The sequence below is a fragment of the Talpa europaea genome (assembly GCF_964194135.1).
Source record: "Talpa europaea genome assembly, chromosome: 14".
Lineage (NCBI taxonomy): Eukaryota > Metazoa > Chordata > Mammalia > Eulipotyphla > Talpidae > Talpa > Talpa europaea.
The window spans coordinates 10283533-10305878 of record NC_140082.1 but is presented as its reverse complement, the minus strand read 5'-3'; the positions used below and the strand labels follow the sequence as shown (position 1 = coordinate 10305878).

The 22346-nt window shown below is 35.0% G+C and overlaps 1 protein-coding gene across 4 annotated transcripts in view; it reads left to right on the top strand.

Annotated features, from left to right (window-relative positions):
• TAOK3 (TAO kinase 3) overlaps positions 1 to 22346 on the top strand; it is a gene marked incomplete at its 5' end in the record, with an annotated part of 73118 nt that overhangs the window by 13624 nt on the left and 37148 nt on the right. The window contains 6 exons of one of the 4 annotated variants that reach the window (XM_084253762.1): positions 292 to 405; positions 1509 to 1600; positions 9183 to 9276; positions 10299 to 10380; positions 15119 to 15286; positions 18035 to 18241. In XM_084253762.1, the coding sequence (XP_084109888.1) occupies positions 292 to 405; positions 1509 to 1600; positions 9183 to 9276; positions 10299 to 10380; positions 15119 to 15286; positions 18035 to 18241 (757 nt within the window). Of the gene's footprint in view, positions 1 to 291; positions 406 to 1508; positions 1601 to 9182; positions 9277 to 10298; positions 10381 to 15118; positions 15287 to 18034; positions 18349 to 22346 lie in introns of all 4 variants that reach the window. The other 3 variants (XM_084253761.1, XM_084253760.1, XM_084253759.1) reach the window with 3 other exon arrangements.

Below are 22346 nucleotides of genomic sequence, written 5' to 3'. Positions count from 1 at the left end.
ACTTTCGTAAGTGCAGAAACTGAATAGGTTTCCTTGTCTGCCATGTCTGCCTCTTACTGCATTCCTTGCCTCTGAAGAAAATTCTACCTTTTAGTAATTACTGTGACCAACCTGTAAGTATACCCAGGAATCTGGGCCCTCTTACAACATGTAGTAATTACTAAATCCCCAGAAGACTATCTAAGCAAGGTTTTTTAAAATAAAGTTTTTGTCTTATTAATGGCATGCTCTGACCTATTCCATAATCAAAATTGAAAAGTAATTTTCTAATCCTCTTATTTTTTCCTTTAGGGATATTAAAGCAGGAAATATTCTTCTAACAGAGCCAGGTCAGGTGAAACTAGCTGACTTTGGATCTGCCTCAATGGCTTCTCCTGCCAACTCCTTTGTGGGCACACCTTACTGGTATGTAGAATTAGAAAACATAACATGACTTTAAAAAATATGTGCATGAACAAAATGAACTTATAGCATTGGTCTTGTTTTGTTATGGTTTTTGACAAGGTATCACCATAAGTCTCAAAATAAGATTTCAATAGAGAACAGAAAACTCACTAGCAAAAAAAAGAAGCACTCTGTTTTAGTATAACATTTCCAGTGCCTTTAAATTGCTCAAATAAGATTGATGTCATTGTGTGTAAACTGAGCAGGATTATCAACCCACTGACCAAGCTTAGGTTTTAGATTTCAGTTAAGGTTTCTTTTGAACTTGAGGCAGAGTTTCTAAGCTAGGACAATGTAACTTCTTTAACCTTCTGAACCAGTGAGCACAAATATTTACTTCAAATGAAGGAAATCCAGATTTTTGTCTTTGCTGCATTCTCTGATACTTTACATAGTTTGTCATTTTCACTTAAAGTTTTCCCACATTCCATTCAAGATTTCTTTTCTTCCTTTCATAGATATATTGAAAGTTTACTGTGCCTTGGAATATGACTTAAATCCTTGGAAAATTATTTCCTACTAAAAAAACAATGGCTAGTATTTGAATTTTTTCCCATCATCATCAAATAGCATTTACTAAGCAACTACTTAACACACACTAAGAAAGAGCAAAGCTTGTTAAAGATATATGGCCACTGCCTCCCCTAATGAAAATTCCTGACAAAGTAGCATCCATTACCATAACTTCTTTATTTAGTTTCATAAAATATTTTTCATGTTTTTTTATCTACATGTTTCATATACATTCATCCTTTACCAAATCTCTCTGGGGTAGCTACTAGAATTATCTCCATTTTACAAATGAAAAGATTCAAATGCATAAAGTTTAATAACCCAAGATCAACGGATGATAATAGTGGAACCAGGATTTATTAAAATTTATTGTTTTATGTAAATTACCAACTATAGAGAATATATTTTGGAAATTTTTTCCAAATTGTATAGAAAGTAATATATTTATCAGATAAAATTTTAGACTCAAAAGCAGCTCTTTCATTAATTACTATATTAGGTGAATTTTGTTTTCAATTTTCAACTTGAGTTTTGCACATTATGTTTGGCAGGATGGCTCCAGAGGTGATCTTAGCTATGGATGAAGGACAGTATGATGGGAAAGTTGATATTTGGTCACTTGGGATCACCTGTATTGAATTGGGTGAGTAAAACATCATTTTCACTATACTTTTAAGAATCACTTGTTATTATGATTATTTATTTTTTCACCCAACTAGTATTTAATGAAAGACTGCTATTTGTGTGCCTGGCAATGTAAATTTATTAAATTTTCTCCTAGAATTTTGATTAAGATTTAAAGATTACTTTCTCTTTGCTACATTTTCATACTACTAGTTTAAATAAAAGAATCTGAGCATATCTGAAAATTACAAATGTGGGAACACACAATAGTAAGTATTAATATTTGAAAAATATCCATTCTCCATAACATACTCAAAAATAAATTGTAGATTGGTTCAATACCCAAAAGTAAAACAAAAGCTTTTAGGAGAAGCCCTCTTAAGCCTCAGTTTTGTCATCTATGAAATAGAGATAGTACTAGCACTTGTTTTATAGAATTGTTATGAAGATTAATGGACACACATACATAAACACACACACACACACCTACTTAATATTGATACTTAATACTAAAGACATTGCCTGGCATACATAAGCATTATACAAGTGTAGTTGTTATCATTATTACTCTGGGAGCATTTCTGCACAGGTATAGAAAAGAATTTTTCTAAATAGTATTTTTTTAATGATAGGTATGTACTATAACCTTTACTACTTGATAATATAAAGCTATGTAAAACACAAATTTAAAAACAAGCCATAGACAAGTAGAAAGTAGTTGAAACGTATCTAACCAACAGAGTATTGGTCCAGAATTTATAAAGAACTCTTTTAATTTCTTTATCAAATTTCCCTATCATGTGGTCTCCCTGGTGGCACAGGGGTTAAAGTCTCATTGCTATCAAGGTATCTATCTGCAGCTACTGTGACATGAGTTCAATCCCCAACCACCCACATGACGCAGCAGACCTCTCTTGTCCCGCCCACTGCTCCCCCTTCAGCAGTGTATTTCAGTGGATCCGCCAGTTCTGCTCCCCAACTGTCTCTGGTGAATCCTTTCACCCCCCGCAGCTCTGGCCTACACCCTAGTTCTTGTATGCATAAATAAATATTTTTTAAAAAACTAAAAATAAAATGATTTACTGAATTAAAGAGCTAATGAGCGTCTCCCAAATTGTTCTTACCCTCCACAGTAGTTATTTCTTCAAATTGATAAATGATAAATGATAGTATCAAATAATACTTGAGTAGAGATTATGTAGTCAAATAAACTTGAGTTCTAATTCCAGCTCTGTCATTTCTTAGTTGTATGACATTGATCACATTCTTTTAACTTTATGAATCCCTATTTTATATGGATTGTCTGTGTTAAAATAGAAATTTTATTTTAAAATGCATATTACTATATCTTGCACATAGTATGTGCACAATAAATGTTAGCCGCTATTAGCACAAATCCTATATATCATATCCAGATTTTTAATTTACATTTTAACTTCTCTTTAAAACTGGGAGATATTTTGCAAGCAGCTGCATCTTATAATTGACAGCATTTTTTCTAAGTTATGATCTTAAATAATGCTGCATCTTTTTTTAACATTTATCATTTTTCACATTTTTTTTAGACAATATTTGCTTTCTCCCACCCCTGCAGATTGAGTCCCCATAGAATTTCCTTCCCTAAGACACCCATGCACCATCACCACAGTCCCCTGTGCTCCTCCCTCCCTCCCTTCCTTTCACCCCTCTCCCTCCTCCTCCCCTGCAGTATGTCTCTGGTTTATAATTGTCTGTTTTTGCTTTGTTGTGTTTTGTACTGTTATTATTTTTTTTTACACTGATGTCTTATTTGGTTCCCCTATATTCCTGTTATAAGTGAAACCATCCAATATTTTTCTTTTTCCTTCTGGCTTATTTCACTGAGCAGAATTCCTTCTAGCTCCATCCACGTTGGTGCAAATGGCATGAGTTTATCTTTTTTGATTGCTGAATAATATTCCATTGTGTATATATACCACATCTTCTTGATCCAGTCATCTATTTTTGGGCATTTGGGTTGTTTCCAGATTTTACCTATTGTAAATAGTGCTGCAATAAACATAGGCATACAGGTGCTCTTTTGAATCACTTTTTTTGTGTCCTTTGGGTAGATCCCTAGTAGTAGAATTGCTGGATCGTATGGTAGCTCCATTTTTAGTAGACTGAGGAACCTCCAGCTTTCCACAATGGTTGGACCAGAGTGCACTCCCACCAGCAATGTAGGAGAGTTTCTTTTTCACCACATCCTTGCCAACATTTGTTGTTTTTTTTATATGTGCCATTCTTACTGGTGTAAAATGGTATCTCAGTGTGGTTTTGATTTGCATTTCCCTGACAATAAGGGATGTTGAACATTTTTTCATATGCCTGTTAGCCATTTGCATTTCCTCTTTAGAGAAATGTCTTTTGAGTTCTTCTGCCCATTTCTTGACTGGATTGTTTATTTTGTTTTTGTTGAGCCGTGTGAGTTCTTTGTATATCATTGTGATCAGTCCCTTATCAGTTGGATGGAATTAATGCTGCATCTTACAGTTAGTATTATCTTAGATTCAGAGAAAAATTTTAGTACATGCTCAGTTAATATTCATAAAATAAAATTGTTACCTTGGACATTCAACTTCTCCACAATTATCCAAACTTATTATATTGGCAATATATTAAACCATAAAATGGCAATATAATAAACCAAGTATCTTCTTGACAGTTTTAACTTACATTTTTATTTCCTGAACATTAATCTTGTTAGTAGATATATAAAAGTATCCAATAATTTTTCAAAGTTTTCATTGTGATGTTTAGTGAAATTCCAAGTACAGTGTTGTGCCTTTGAATTGTGCCTTTAATGTTGTAGATAGTGCCTGAATAGTGCGTTGTGGCCTTTCCTAATGACACCTGTTCTATAAAAGTATGTATTTTTAAAAAGCACCCTAATTTGTTAGTTGAGTTGCTAAAGTAAGATCACAAAGAGGAAGATGTTAATGTTAATAGTACTGACTCTCTTTTCTGGATCAAGCTCTATAGTTTCTAAGTGCTTAATTTTGAATTCTCTAAAACATCTTGGACATTGAAATTGTCCACGCACCAGATTTTTTTTTAATCAAGATTTTAAGAGAAGTTTATTTTATACTCTTCTGCTTAAACTACAGACTCTTATTTCACCAGCAAAGATCATGGTAGAAGCTGGAAAATAACATGTCAGCAATATTAGAGAATTGACTGTATTCAGAAATGAATTACCCAGGGGAAAAAAATGAAAATATAAATGTTATGCAGTTTTTCCGCCCAGAATTTTCTTCTTCCACAGTAGTCACTCACTATTTGTCTTTTAATACACAGATATTGTCGTGGATATTGGGGAGAGGAGTATATTTACTCTTCTAAAGCTAGTTTTTAAAAAATACTATCGTGAAATGCACAGGGTTGTTGAACAGGCACTGAGACCTCATGAAAAGGACATAAGTATCACATTAGGGGACTGGGTTGAAATCCCAATTTAGCCACTTACCATCAGTATATACAACTTGGTTTCATTATTTAGAGTGGTTGAACCTCAGGTTTCTTCAACTGAGAAATTGGAATACTAATGCTTATCTTGCCAAATTATTCTAAGAATTATGAATAACATATGTAACATACCTAAAGCAGTGAGTGCTCAACATGTAATAGGAACTCAACAAATAGTAGTAATTAATATCACTATTTGTTATATATAGTTTTCAAGTCATTTGTTAATAAGAAATCTGTTGCCTTTCATGAAGTATTTAAAGACGGGGCACTCTTGGATCTTCCTTAGTAAAACAAAGCTCAGTCTAGTTGCTCTAATTTAGTATGATCCTTGCCAAATAGTGTTCATAAGTTTCGCTGAACTGGCCTTCCTGGACCTTGATTTTTCTATAATACATATGATCATCCACAGAAACTTCATTATCTTTAAATAGAAATCACTATTTTTTTCTTTAAATTTAGCCAATTCAACTCTGTCATATGTCTACTGTTTTTCTTTCTTTGAGAAAATGTGGATTACGTATCACAAAGGGGCTTCCAAAGCACGGCAGTACCTATTCCACTGCTTGTGTAGAAGCTTCTATGTGGACTATTTTATTATACAGTAAGAATTAACAAACTTTCTATAAAGGACCAGATAATTAGTGTTTTAGGCTTTACCAGCCATACAGTCTCTGACATACTACTCAGCTCTGCTGATTTAGCATGAAAGCAGCCATAGACTTTAATACTTAAATTAAGAAGCATGGCTATATTCCAATAAAACTTTACAGAAACAGGCTGCTAGTTAAATTTTACCCATAGGCCATAGTTTGCCAATCCTTGTCTATAGTATTTTAGCTTAGTAATAAGCCCTGTCACCTGACTTAGAGGATTTATGTTGTACATCTAGCAAAGAACTTGAACATAGGTAAGACTATCTGAAACTAGTATTAAATGAAATGCTTCTCGGATCTTAAGAGTTGTATGCTATATAAAGATATTGAAATGTCTTTAAAATGTGCTTCTTGACTAGAGTTGATATATTGTGTGGCCAGCTCTCTATTCACAACAGAATGCTTGCTAGTTATAGACCTCACCGTTCCTGCTTTGAATCTAAGCTACGGGGTTTTTTTGTTTTTGTTCCTTCATCCTCTTCTTTCTGAATTTCTATTTTCTTCTTCCTTTAGTCCCACTTCCTTATGCAATGCAGTGTCCTAAGCAACTTAGATTATACCTTTAGCCAGTAAGCAAGAGAAGATTCCTGTCTTTTTGATAGTAAATGAAACCAACATGAGCCCTAGGACATAATGAATTTTCATTTTTGTGACTTCTTGCAACGCAAAAATTGTTGTTTTGGCCAAGTTCTTCTTTGCTTTAACTTGCCTTAACTTCATTTATTTATTTTGTAGTATTTTGGGGTCACCAAAAATAAATACCAAGGGCTATGCTCAGCAATGGGAATACAAAAATGACTTAATAGACATTACCCCTCCCCTCATGAAATTTAGCAAAAAGATATACATTAAATAGAAAATTATATAAATAATCGCAGTTGTAAGAGGGGGTAAAAAGGAAAAATATGATTTGTAATGATAAAATCTATTGGAAAACCTAATCTGAGAGGTCAGGGAAGACTTCCTTGGTGAGGTGATTCTAATCATATAATAAGCCTTGAACAGATATATATTAAGTTAATTCAGAAATGAAATTAAGATGAAACAATGAGGCAAAAATTAACCAGATAAAGTTTAAGGGACAAAAGCGAGAGGGGTGTCCAGACAGAGAAAGCAGCCTGTGTCTGATCATTACAGTGAAGCAAAAGATGGCATGGGAAGGGCAGAGAGAGAAATGCTTCTCAGAATTAGATGCTAGAGATGGCCAGGATCATGTTAATAGGCTGTTCAAGGATCTGGACCTTGGTCTACGAATGATGGGAAGCCATTGATAGTTGCTTGATGCACTCCTAGTTCCACATGAATTAAATACTTGAACTGGTCAGAAGGCCAAGCTCTAGAATCTACTCCTGATGAATGAAATAAAATAAACCAGAACTAGTTTTTCCTCTTCTACATTTGAAAAAGACATAAATCTATTTATCCACACTGCAACTTTCAAATGTTTACTTGTTAACAATGTTTCAAATGTTTACTTGTGCTATGTGTATATATTTGGTACATGTAAAATATATTGTTGATAGGTTAATAAATATATATTGTTGATAGGTTAATAAAAAAATAAAAACATAATAAAAAATTAATAAAAAAATTCTAGAAATGTAAACTGTCACATTTCCAAAGTATCAGAAATCATTTAATCAAGTTTATAAGAGGACTCTCGTAGGTATCACAGATGATTGAATGTAGTTGCCTTCTGCTTGAGCTCTGCCGATGACAAAGTCCGCTGCTCTCAACTTTGTACATTCTAGGTTTTAGGGAGATTTCCATTTTGTACTGTTTTGTTTACCATTCTGGCTTCTCATAGGTTCTTCCTTCTCTGAGTGAAAATGTCTTCCATATTACTTTTGACCTTAGTTTTTCTTTTCTTTCTTGAATTGCATAGAACAAGCTAACCTCACCATTTTGAAAGTGATTACTAGAAAAATATTTACTTAAAAACCAAAACACTCTGATGAAGCAAGAGATCAGATTGTGAATTGCAAAAAAGGGGCCATATAAAAAAAATCTATTAGGATGCAAATAAGGGATCAGGAAAAAAACGTAATTATAATAAAGTAAAGATCAAAATTAACAGGCAACTATAAACCAGAGACATTCTGCAGGGGGAGAGAAGGGAGTAGGTTCAAAAATGGGTGGGAAGAGTACAAAGGACTACGGTGATGTTACATGGGTGAATGGTGGTGGGAATTTTACGGGAACTATAACCAAGATGAAAAAGCATGCATTGTACAAAAATGAAGAATGATGTAAAAGTAATTAATTAATTTAAAAAATAAAATTAAAAAATCTAGTAGGATAAGCATGGTAGAATGAGACAGTGATTTTCTTCTATGACATAATTGATAAATAATATAAAATTAATAGTGCTCAAAACTAGAACCTTTTTTCTCTCCTTTGGTCAACAAATATAGAACCTAGTGTGTAAATAGCATCTCTTTACATCTCCTCAGAGAGTAAATAAACAAATAAGAGTATTAGGATTATAAGAGCTTGCTCTTAGAGCTACCATTTCTTTTGAGAGAAAAGATTTGTATAGTTACATAAATGCAATAGATGAGCACATATCAAATGAGTAGTGTGTTAAGGAAAGCAATCAGAATTCCGAAAAAGAAATCATGGTGAGCTGGGCATGCACTTAGTCTTCCATTAAGAAATACCTGATTCACTGAGTTTCTTTTTAGTGTGGTTCCAACAAGTCTTATTTATTATTTACCTTCTTTCTCTCTCCCATTTTCCTACCTGAACTTTTTCTTTGAACCAAACTCTTCAGTGTTTATTGAATTGAATTATTTTATTTCCTACACTATGTTAATGATGTTTAAGATGTTCCATCCCATAATAATCTTGGCCCCTTTTTTTCATTCTACTGCATCTTTGGGCTTTCTGGATTTTTTTAAAGGATTTTTTTTTTTAATTAAAACACACAAAAATGTTCGTGTCTACTGTGGGAAGATAGACAAACACCAGCCTTTTGAAGATATGTGATAAAAAATCTTTTTCAGGCCTCACCTGGTGGCGCAGCGGTTGAGCACTATGCTGCGAGGCTGCCCGCAGCCTCTGCAGCGCCTGTTTGTCCCCCGTCACCGGCGAGGGTCCCACAAAATAAATAATTAATTTAAAAAATAAATAAAACTTGGGTCACACCTTTTAAAAAAAACTTTTTCTTTCACTCTTTTGAAATGGGTTATGGTTCTTTATTTTGTTTTGCTTCCTCACCCCCTACCCCCCTAAAATGGGTTCTGTTAGAAGCTTTGCCAATGTACAGTGAGATGACCAGTAGTACATTCTTCTGAAAGACTATGCTGGGCTGACCTTAGAGATTAAAATAAGTGGATTATGTGGCAAGACAACAGTAGCGAGCTGTTGATTTAGCAGCAAAGGCTTTGCTCATAATTCTTTATTTCTCTATTTGCCTGATTTCTTTTAAGAACTGCTTTATCCTGTTTTCTTTTCTTTCAGCGGAACGGAAGCCCCCCCTTTTCAACATGAATGCAATGAGTGCCTTATATCACATTGCCCAGAATGATTCACCGACATTACAGTCCAGTGAATGGTAAGACTGCTATCATTTTAGATGTCTAAGAAAATCACCATCTATATGATATATATAGTATATATATAATTATATATATATTTGGGATTTCCATAAATTTACATTTTAAATATATCTGACATAGAAAGCATTTCAGTTCTTAATTGTGTGTTGTAATAGGTGACATTGATGCTTTATAGCATGAACTGTGCACATACATTTTTACTTTCTATGGCTGTGTTATGCTCTTAATTTTGTGTAGTCACTAAAATTCTTCAGGGGACATGCCCGGCTACCTTCCTAACAAGTCTAGTCTATTAAGTCATAACTGTCTGATATTGATCATCTCAACTCTTAACAATTTCTCAGCAGTAATAAAATACTCTCGATGTCATTACTTTTTCAATTGTCATTTTATTTACCTTGTATGTATTTAAATGTATTGACACACAAAAAAAAAATACTGTCTGTTCAGAAGTAATATTGTCCCTATGATATTTTGATAGCTATTTGGGTCACAAGAGTTATTTTTAAAAGGGGGTAATTTAAAGAAGATTAGACAAAATGGAATTTTCAAGACAGAAAGTATTTTCATCCAGAAAGCATCTTCTAGGTTCTCTGTCCCTTATGCTTTAAGGGACTAATTGGGTATAGGCTATAGGTGATGGAAGAGTTACCAACTAGTAATAAAGAATATAGGCTTGATCCTTAAATAAGAATTATTTTTTGGAGACAAAAGTGTTTGTAAAACAAATACATATAAATACAGTATTTTTCTTTTTATGATAAATATTATGATTGACCTTTTTTCTATATTAAGGTATGTTTGTGTGTTAACTGACTTGAAATTGTCCACATTCATAATCCAAAAGAAGTAAATTTAGATACCATAAACTTGGAAATGGTCCAGTTATCTTGATAGTCCAAAATATTTTATTAAAAGTCTCCTAAAATATAAAATAATTGAATGAAAATTATTTTAAATAATTAGTGTTTTCTACAGACCTTGGTTTTATTTCCTTTCAATGTGTTTGCACACACAGGACAGACTCCTTTAGGCGATTTGTTGATTACTGCTTGCAGAAAATACCTCAGGAAAGGCCAACGTCAGCAGAACTATTACGGGTAATTTTTCAAATTTATATTTGAGGAAGGGGATTTAGAGTCATGTTGTAGTGGAATATAGTAAATCATTTTTATATTCCCCATACAATTGCAACCCCCCCATTTTGACCCCAATCCCTCCCCTCCTTGCCCCTCACCCCCCATAGAGTTTCTCTGGTTCATAGTTGTTTGTTGATTTTGATTTTCACTTTCTTATAGTTATTCATTTTCCTGGTCCCTTATTTAAGTTTTCTAGATTCCTGCTATGAGTGAGACCATCCAGTATTTTTCTTTTTCTTTCTGGCTTATTTCGCTGAGCATGATCCCTTCCAGCGCCATCCATGTTGCTGCAAGTTGCATGTGTTTATCTTTTTTGAATGCTGAGTAATATCCCATGGTGTATATGTACCACATCTTCTTGATCCAGTCATCTATTTTTGGGCATTTGGGTTGTTTCCAAAGCTTAGCTATTGTAAATAGTGCTGCTATAAACATAGGGGTGCAGGTGTTCTTTGGAATTGATGTTTCTGTGTCCTTTGGGTAAATACTTAGGAGTGGAATTGCTGGATCATATGGAAGCTCTATGTTTAGTAGGTCCAGAAATCTCCACACAGCTCTTCATAGTGGTTGGACCAGTTTGCACTCCCACCAACAGTGCAGAAGAGTTCCTTTTTCTCCACACCCTCGCCAACATTTGTTGTTGCTAGTTTTTTTAATATGTGCCATTAAGAGAAATGTGGATTTTAAATTTAAATAGATTTGCCAAATTGTCCTCCAAAGAGGTTGCACCAATGTATAGTCATGAACACATTATGAATACCAAAACTTTTTTAATTTTGTTTGCACTCTGAAGCTATTGGCAGCCACTGCAGCACAAGTAATCCTGGCCAGGGAGCTGACCCAGATGGTGCAGCAGACCTTTCCTGTCTTACCTGCTGCTCCTCTCAGCACTGTATTTCACTAGATCTTCCTGTTTTGCTCCCCACTCTGTCCCTGCCCCACTCTGTCCCTGGTAAATCCTCTCACCCCCTGCACCTCTGGCCTACATCCCAGCTCTTGTATACATAAATAAGTAAACATTTAAATTAAAAAAAAAAAACAACTTTGCTACTCAGATCAGTGAATTACTTTTCTTACTGTTGTTTTAATTGTATTTCTTTTGAGTTAGGTAGAGCACCTTTCATATGTTGAAAAGACATTTCTATTTCCTTTTCTGTGAACTCTATAATATCTGCCATTTCTCTGTTGGGCTATTGAGTTTTTTCCCTCTTAATTTGTAGTAGATGTTGAAAATACTTGTTTTCCTATTTCCTTTGGCCTTTTTAATTCTGGACTTTGGGATAGGAAGGTCATACAGAAATTCATTTATGAAGAACTTAATATTTTTTCTCCAATTGGCTATCTAGTTGTTCCCAAATGCTTTTAAATAACTCATCTTTTTCTCACATTTTCTTCCTGATGTTAAAATGTCACATTCATTTAAATTTTGAAGTAAGGTAAAGTCATTGGTATAGTTAAAGTACAAAATATAAATATCAAATATATAATTTAAACATAAACATTGACACTGTAAAAATACCAATGTAACTAGGAAAAACTACAAGTCGGAAAGAAATGTGAGTATACTTATTTTTCTACTTTTCTACTGACTATTATTCAGATAGTCAATAATATATAATAAATAAAATATGGGTGTATATATGAAATAAAACTCCAATCTCTTAAAGTTTTTATGATTTTTTTGAGATTTTATTTGTACTATATTTGATTTTATTTTTTGATGGTGGAGAGAGGAGTTTTATTCCCAGGTCCACAATTTCTTTAGGTTCCCTTTCCCTAACAACCCTCTTAAGAATTCCAGGGGTAGGTTCTCAACTCTCCTGAAAGGGTTTTCCATCTTCACACTCTCAGCTGCTTCTCCAGTCAGCTTCCAGAAAGTCCTGAACACCAGCTTCCAAGTAGGCAATTTTCTCTTTCAGTCTGTAGTTGGTTGGCATAGCGTGGGCCAGCTGAGGGGTGACCAGTTCCTGTAGCTCAAAGGCATATAATCTTTTTTTTTTAACTTTAAGAAATCTTTTAGGAACTAGTAACTCTTGGTAAAGAAATTATAACTAAATTAAACAAATCAAATATATCTTAATTTAATAGATTATTCTTAAAATTAGCATGTAAAATAGTCTTCCCATGGAAAATTATTTCTAAATATCCATCATTGTAAGAGAAAGAATGTGTAAAATGATATTCCATAATTTAGCAATATTTCTTTATGGATGGTGATGTATCAGGTGATTTTCTTTTATACATCTTTCTGTATTACTTAAATGTAATATAGTTCCGAGAACAATGGAATCAATCTTTTAAAAAAATCTAAGAACCTTTCCATTGTAGGAGTTTGGAGAACAATGAGGAGATGGGATTTCAGGCAGAGAGAGCACAAGCAAAGCCCGGTATGAGAAATACCTGACTTAGGGCAAGAATTATCTAGAATATACTATGTGTTGGTTGGGGGCGGGAGAAGTAGGAGTGACTAGATTTGAGCCTAGAAATTCAAACAGGGTCCTGGCTGTAAAAAGCCAGACTTTAGGATGGAGGCAATAAGATTTTTAAGACACTGCGTGTCACTTTTAAAAGGCAGGTAAGGATTCAGCTATTTCATGCAATAAGAAGTCCAGCACTTTGGGAGAGACAAGGTGTTATAAGCAGTCCAGAGCTGGAAACAGTGCAACAATGTCATCATTGATCTAAGCAACTCTGTCCTCCTACTTTACCATCCTTAGCATGTGGCTTTTATCTTCTGGGTCACCAAATGGCTCCTGCATCTCCAGGGTTCCATTCTTTATTCCATACAGGAGAAAGAAGGAAGGGTGTAGGGCAAACTCCCTTCTCCTCATGTGCCCTGCCTTTTTATTTTTAGTCTAGAAAATCAAGCCTTCCTCAGGGACTTCTGCCTATATTACATTGGCCAGAACTTAGTCACACTGTTATCTCTAACTACAAAGACGAATAGAATTGGACTCTTACTTTTTAGTACTTACACAAAGGGAAAACAAGCAAAAGAGGTTGGAATGGGGACAAGTGGGACACTGCATCTGTCACCATGAATGACGTGATCAAATCAGTGTTTTAGAGAGAAAGAAGCTGTAATAGATCACCAGAAATGAACCCCCAAATCAAGAAAGCTGAGTTGTATCCTTACTTTGTCCACTATTTAGCTGTGTAAATCACCAAAACTCTCTGAGCCTAAATTTCCTTAACTTGAAAATAAAAGAATTCCTAGGAGCTATTCCTGCTCTAAAATCCAATGATCCTAAGGTACAGCCTGAAGTTTACTAAAACCTGATTTGCTCTTGTATAATTGCAAGTATTAGAGTAGCAAAATAATTTACATTCTCCCTTTCATTCTTATCCTTGAAATGTTCAGGCTATACTTGGTTCCAGGGGTTGTGTTTCATTTTCCAAAAGGGCTTTTTGCAGAAGAGAGCTTTTGTAAAAGCAGAAGCAAAATCCACAATTCCCCTGACAGCAAATTCATACAGATTATTTTTTTCTCAATGCTCCTGGGCCATCTTTCATGTCTGTTTAACATATAAAGAAATTAAATCCATTCCATCATCTAAGGCTACCACATTATATCTCATTTTCCTAATATCTTCAAATTATAATTTCCCATAAGTGAATTTTCCACATAACTGAACCTTTTCCTTTAAAGAACAAAACTTCCTTCTCCCACTTTTGATCATTTGCTGTGGAATTTTATCAAAATACATGATATGCTTCTCTGCTTTCTTAAAGCATAATGAATATAATTTCACTTCTTGATGACTTTGAAATGCTAGTGTTTCCTGAACTCTTGGAATATAAAAGGTCTATCTAAGGGGCAATTGCCCCTTGCAAAATACCTACAAACCTGTGTTCATTTGTGTGGTTGGTAGGTTAGTCATGGAATCACACGTTCTTCCTCTCTCTCCTGTCAGAGAACTTTCAAAGGTCAATTCTTTTTTATAACAATCCTATCGTTAACATTTCTTAACTCTATTTTCCCGCTTCTTATTCCTTCTTTCTAGCCTGTTATAGACTGAAAAACCAGGAAACCAGAATATGAATTAAAGATTTTTGTTAATATTGAAAACAAAGGCTGCTTATACCAAGAAAACAATGGACTTTGGGGGCCGTGATCTTCACTTTTCAGAAACCCTTTTCCCTTATTTCTGGTTGTACATCTCTAGAATGGGAAGATGAGGTTTCAAGAGTTCTGACCTCTAAAGTGAACAGCTGCCATATTTTGAAGTACACGCTCATGTGGCCACAGAAATAGAAGACAATAATACATGAGTGTGTTTTTGAAAGGGTGGTAGTGTAGGGTGAAAAGGAAGACTGAGAAAGATTATAACAATAATATTCTATAATCTGTGTTGCTTTTGTTTATTCTAGTTCACATTTGAAAGTTATAAACCTTTCAGTACTTAAAGTTCTAGTCTTTGTAATTACTTGTATGGCGAAGTAAACGTTAAGAACTCTCATGTAAACTCTAGGACAGAGTCCATAAAATGGGGCTTGAGAGGGAAGAGAAAAGTACAGGTTAATCTTTTTATGAGTTTTATAAGATATGATAGACTACAGGAAATGAAAATCATATTTTGTTACTTCTCTAAAATCCATAGAACTATTTTGTGTCTATTTACTTTTATAGCTACATCTTACACCTAAAATTTTTTCCTCATCAGTTTCTGGAGTTTTTTTTCTCTCTTCCCTCAATCAGCATGACTTTGTTCGGCGAGACCAGCCTCTGCGTACCCTAATTGACCTCATACAGAGGACAAAGGATGCCGTCCGTGAGCTGGATAACCTGCAGTACCGAAAAATGAAAAAAATCCTTTTCCAAGAGACACGAAATGGACCCATGAATGAGTCACAGGAGGATGAAGAAGTAGGTTAATTTATTTTACCAGGCACTTATAGAGTACCTACTATGTGACAATTTTCTGGATTGGTCGCTATTGAAAACATTTTCAGGAATAAAAAATGTAATTGTTACTCTCTGCCTTAAGAGAAATGCATGGTTTCAGAAGAGAGGGTCATAAAATAACTTTTATATAAGGCAAAATATGAAAAATGCTATAGAGATCTATCCAGCAAGATTCCACAGTAGAGAGAAAATAAGTTTGCTGGTGGGGTTCGTGAAGGTTGCATGAAGGTTGTGTGGTTTGTTTTGTTTTGTTTTTAAAGATTTGTTTATTTATTTATACAAGCACTGGGTACAGTCAGAAGCGCAGGAGGATGAGACAATTCACCAGAGCCAGAGCGGGGAACAGAACAGGCAGACTGATGAAGTACACTGCTGAGGGGAGCAGCGGGCGGCAGGAGAGGTCTGCGCTCCATGTGGGACCCTCGCCTGTGGCCGGGGATCGAACCGGCGCTGCAGAGGCTGCGGGCAGCTTCACAGCCCAGTGCTCAACTGCTGTGCCACCAGGGGAGGCCTGAAGGTTGTGTGTTTTTTGATAGACAGACATGGGACATTTTAGACTCAGAAAAGAGCTGTACTTTGGAAAGATTATCCTGGCAACAGAGTATAAAATAGATTTGAATGGGCCACATTATTGGGAAGAGTACATGCAAGAAGAAGAAGGGTAGTGTCAACAGAAATGAAGAAGAAAGGAACACTTCTGCAAAACATTATAGAGGTAGATTTTCTAATACAACACTCTGACTGAAAGTGACAGTGACATAAGAGGAGTTGTTTACGGTGACTCTGAACCTTTGAGCCTGGGTGACTAAAGTATGTCGACACCAAGAATGGGGCCGGGGCAGGGGAGGAGAAAAAATAGGTTTGAGATGATTTCACTTAGGTACATATTGAATTTAAGTTCTTGGCATTACATATTACTGACATAGTATACAAGTGGAGTTTTCAAAGGAGAAATGACTTTCTAGTTTCTCAATCAAATAACTCAGGAAGGATTTGTTGAAGGCAAGAGTAAGAACAATTGGGATACCTGAATGTGACACCTAGTCACTGGTTGCCATATATAAACCCAGAATACAGGAAAGAGGGCTACATAAAATATAGTTGGTTATGGGTCAAGAGCATTAAAATGATAATGAATCAAGGCATTAAATGTAGAATGAAAAAATGCCCTGTATCAGGTAAGAAAAGGGAGCCTTCAGAAATAAAGGTTTTCATGGCAGTTAAGAGAATGAACAACTTCAAGGTAGGAGGGGCCAGTACCACCAGATGCCACAGAAGTCATGTAGACAAGGACCAGGAAAAGATAATGTGTTTTACAAGTGGGGCATTCTTGGCCATCTTAGTAAAAGCAGTTTCACAGGAATTGCTCAGATGAACAATAGATTGCTGTGGATTAGAGAATAAATGGGAAATGAGAAAGTGGAGACAACAAAAGTAGGTTAAGAGTCATCCATTTGGCTAAGGAGGGAAAGTGAGAAAGGGCAATATGTAGAGAGGTTCATAAATATGGGGCAAGCCTCTTCACATCTGTATGCAGAAGGGAAAGAACCAGGACTGAAGATATAGTGAAATAATTAGGATTTCAGAAAGTGCATAGGTTAGGAGCAGAGCATAGTGCAAGAGAAGTCTTAAATAGAAGAAAGGATTCCTCTTCCTCTAAACTAGATTTAAAGTGAAAAGGAATGCAGGATAGATTTTATTTTAGCTTTTTACTATGAAAGAAAATAAAAGTTATTTTATCAATAATTATAAACATGAAATTCTGAAAGCTGAATTGGACTATAAAATATCTTGATTGCATATATACAAATGGTCACCTTTAATTGGGAAAATAAATCTATCAAAAATATAATGTACTATCTGCCATTTTAAATCACTCCAATTACCTATGCCATGGCTAAGCAACAATTCATTAAAGTTATATATGTACAGCATGGTTCTTTGAAAATAGGTTTTATTTGAAGCTCAGTTGCTTTAATTCTGTTTAATCTTATATTAAAAGATATCCCACTGTGATAGATAAATTATATGTTCTGATTATTTTACCACTTCTCAAATAGTAGTCTTTGGACTAGTTGTGATGAATACCAGTATTATTTAACAGATATATTTAATCAGATTACAGAGGTAAGCATGATGGAATTGCTTGAGGGAGGAAGAATTTAATTACCTATCCAGGACAGTAGAATTAATATCCATGCTTAGATATGAAGATGCTCAATAATGACTTGCAAAGGAACATGTTGTTGTCAAAACTCTGAAAACTCTTTCATTCTATTTTAGTTTCAAGTGGCCACTGTTGTATTTATAAATAGCCTAGAGGTCACCAGTTCAGTAGCTTGTAGTCATTCTCTAGTCTACCAACTTAATTTCTCTGAAGGTCTCTTACAAACCTGGCCTCCTTCTGCTTACTGACTGGCCATACGATAATATGATAGTTGCATATGACAGGGAAAGCCCTGGGATTGCAGCTTTTGGAGCCTTATGACCCATGTCCAGAATGGCCCTTGGGGAAAGCAGAGAAGTGAATTTGAGATCTCTGAAAATGGTGGGGGGAGTAGTGGAGTCACTACATAAAAAGTTTATCTTTGCAAATTTGGCAGAAAAGCAACTTGGCACTGCAAAATTGTGTGTGCTTAATAGCTTAGGCAATGGATTGGCGCTTTATCTCCAGTCATTTTTTTTAACCCCAGTGCCCCATTTTTATAGGACAGCGAACATGGAACCAGCCTGAGCAGGGAAATGGACAGCCTGGGAAGCAACCATTCTATCCCAAGCATGTCTGTAAGCACAGGCAGCCAGAGCAGCAGTGTGAACAGCATGCAGGAGGTCATGGATGAGAGCAGCACTGAACTTGCCATGATGCAGGATGACGAAAGTACAGTCAATTCCAGTTCCTCTGTGGTACACAAGAAGGTAAGTTTCATGGTACCCTCCATAGCTATAGGTTTAAGCAATCATAATGAAACCCGCTCAGGACATTTAGCATCTGGATATTTTAATTACCTTTTTACATCTGAAATGTGGGATTATACTTAACACTTGACAGTTCTTTTACAGTAAACAGATAATGGACAACTATTAAAGCTATTGTCTTTGCCTATTTCATCTTTCTTTCTTGTTACTCTGATGTCTACCACCATCAATAAATAAATATAAATAAATCCATAAATTTCCAAGTCAAAGAAATCATTAAGTTCCTCTCTAAAACAATAACCTTAATACTGTAGACCTTAAAATTTTCCTACATAAAACATATTGGTTGTACCCTCTCAAAAATACCATGCTGATTTGGAACTATGCTGCTTAATGTATATTCCCAACAAACTATTTTTTAGAAACAGTTTCTAATTTTTTTTGTTCTTTCTTGGATTTATTGCTAGCTTCTTCTAAGGTTCGCTCTCTGACAGCTTAACTATTCTGAGCAATTCTGTTTTTTATTTAGACTTTACTTTTCTACTTAAAGATCTTCATTTCATATAGTCCTATAATCATGGTTGGTTCGTAAATTGAAATATGGGGAAATATTTTTTATGCTTCAATGTCTATTAAAATGAGTATTTCACAGAATTATCAATAATAGTTTGGAGGAATTCCCAAAGTGTTTTAGTGACTTTAGGTAAGCATTCCATATGGAATTGTAGAAGAAAGATTCCATGTAATTTTTTTCTTTAATAGGTATAGGTGAGGGATATAGAAAGGTATATTTCTTTATTAGGTGTATTTGTACTTAATAAATGATGGTGACACATTCTAATTCCAATGAGAAGGCATGACTAAGGATTTTTTTCACCTAGACTTCAATTGGTTGTGTATTTTTCTTGGGAGTAAAAGGAAATTGAACAGTAAGGGTGAAAGTATACCCATGCCCCATCGTGAATAGTGGAGGAGAGGGATACACATTGTTTTCTAAACTAAACCTCTTCATTTTTTCAACAAATGTTGGTGGAGACCTCTACTATGTAGCAGGAACTATGGTAGACCTTGAGAATGCAGAGGAAATAAAAGAGACATGGTGCATTGATGGAGCTATTATCTGTGAGGGAGATTAAGCAAATAATTACACAAATAACAATTATGAAATTATGAAGCGCACTCTAGATTAAGGAGGATTTAATCTGGCAGGGAGTACTGGAAAGCCTACCAAATTGAGTGATACTTAATCTAAAACTTCAGAGAAAATTAGGAGTTAGCCAACTTGGTATGAGAAATGGGCATGAGTTAGAAAACAAGCACAAATGCCCTGAGACAAAAAGAACATTGTATGTTCGAGAAGGAAAAAGATGTCGAAGAGGTTAGAACTTGATGAGCTATGTGGCCAGCGAATGACAGAGAGACAGCAAGGATCCAGATTATCAGAAAGCTGTGGAAGCATTTTGAGAAAAGGAGTGATATCAGACAGAGGTAGAAATCTGCTAAGAGATCAGCATTGTCAGCTGGCCTCAAGTCATCATGTGTTTGAAGGGTAGAAAACAAAGCATTGCTGAGCTGTCTTTATAGAAGGAGCTATCATGAATGCTGACAGATCTGACTCTTTGCTTTTTATTCCCTCTGGGGCATCATGGCTATAGGGGACAAAAGAAGAGACGTTCAGTTCCATATAGAGAATAAAAAAAGAGGAATTCTTGAGTAATTCTCTTACTCCAGGGCTTCTCAAATGAGCACCTAGAATTAGGGGGGAAAAATATACTACTGGTATTGTCAACAAGAAAGAAGATTCTTAATTTGAACTCAAGGTTTTTAATTTTAATTTTGGCATGCTGATGTAGAGCTGTCATGTAGGAATAAACATCTTTCAATACTTTTTTCTTCTTCTTATAATCACTTAAGAAATAGATACTAATTTATATTTTGAAACAAAAAATGTCAGAAAGAATGTACATTACATATTATGAAATATATAGAGGAAATGGGATGGGATGGAATGGATAAAAATTGAAAAGCACTTGCAAATATAACTTCCATTGTATTTGCTTTAAAATAAAGGCAGAAGACAATATCAACAGAGTAAAAAGTCAAATCACAGAATGGGAGAAACTATTTGCAAATTATTTATCTAACAAGGGATTATTATCAGAATATATAGAGAACTCAAAAGCTCAATAACAAATAGCCCAAATCAAAAATGAGCAAACCATTAAAATAGACGTTTCTTCAAAGAAGATCTACAAATGTCAATAAGCATATGAATAGATGCAGAACATCACAATTTGTAAGGAAAATGCAAGTCAAAACTACAATGAGATACACCCATTAGAATGGCTACTATCAGAAAAAAAAATAGAAAACAAGTGTTGGGAAGTATATGGAGAAATGACAACCCTATGTGTAGGAATATAAAATGGTACAGTGCAAACAACATAGTGATTCCTCAAAATTTTTAAAATAGAATTTCTATATAATCCAGCAATTCTACCTCAGGATATATACCCAAAAGAATTGAAAACAGAATCTCAAGAAGTTATTTGTACACCCATGTTCATAGTGGCATTACCCACAATAGCTAAAACAAGGAAACAGCCCAGATGTTCATCAACAGATGAATAGACAAGCAAAATGTGACGTATATATGCATACAATGAAAAATTATTCAGCCTTACAAAAGAAGTTTTGACATATGCTGCAACAAGGATGAACCATGAAGAATATGCTAAGTAAAATGTACTGGTCCCTAAACAACAAGTACTATCTGGTTTCACTTATATGAGCTACTCAGAGTAGTCAGAATCATGGAGACAGAAAGTAGAATGATGTTTGCCAGGGGCAGGAGAGAGAAGAGTGGAGAACTGTTTCATGAATATAGTGTTTTAGTTTTACAAATTGGAGAGTTGCAGGGATGAATGGTAGTGGTGGTTGCATAAATGATAAATGCATTTAGTAGTATTGAACAGTACACTTAAAAATGGTTTTGTTACAGGGCAGGGAGTGGGCTACCCCAGAATCCCCAAACTTGCCTGTTGTAAATAGGTTCTGCCATTCTGCCATTCATCGCATTAAGACAACAATGTAGACCTTTAATGGAAAGGAACTTTAATACAATTAGTGTGCAATACGGAAAAGACAAAGAATATAATTTTTAAATTAAGCTCCCAAAGTTATCCCCTTGTGAGTAAAAGTCAATCCAAATAAGATTGGCCCAAAGTAAGGCCCAAAGCCTGTCACAAGTCTAAAGCACCTTCTGGCAGGGAACCAGAAGGGTCAAAAACAGTCAGACAAGTCTGGGAAGAAAAGAGCAAAATCAAATTCAAGATAAAAGCTGCCATTGTTAACCTCCCCACAGATCTCTCCCCTACATCTGCTCAACCAGTCCAGGACCAAGAAACTAGCACAGTTTCTTTACATGTCCGCTCCACATGCCTCCTCCAGGTCTCCTTCTTTTTCTCCATCCTGCTTCCTTCTTTAGTCTCTTCCCCACTTCTCCTCCCTGCTCAGTTCCACTCTCCTTTGGGTGAGGCAGGGAATCTGGAACCTCCCCTTTTCCTGGGGACTACCCTGTTACAATTCTGATGGTAAATATAAGTAAGAGGAAAATAAGCAGGCTAGAAAAATGAATACATTACATATGAAAATTTAATGTTATATAGGGTATCTCTGTGAAACCAATTTAGTCATATACCTGAGCTTAAAATTATATATCTTTAAATAAAATAGAAATTAAAAATTACTCAGAAAGTGTACGTGTATTGACTTACTCAGATTCCTAAGTTTTCCATTTGGGAACATAAATAAAATAGGATCTTAAACTCTCAATAGAGAATTTTGTATAATGGACTATAAGAATGGGCAAACTAGTTCATAGTTCTGTCTGCCACTGTTAGCCAAGTTGCAAACCTGTCTGGAACTCAGTTTCTGTATCTGTAAAATTAAAAGTTATTCTGTAAGGCATCAAAGGTCTCTTCTAGCTACTGTGCTTCTATTTCTATTATCTTGAAAGAAGCAAATCTCGAATGTGACTATCAAGCTGTTTTGTAAAGCTTTCCTGAGGAGCAGGCCTCATCCACATCTCACCCAGGACAAGGTC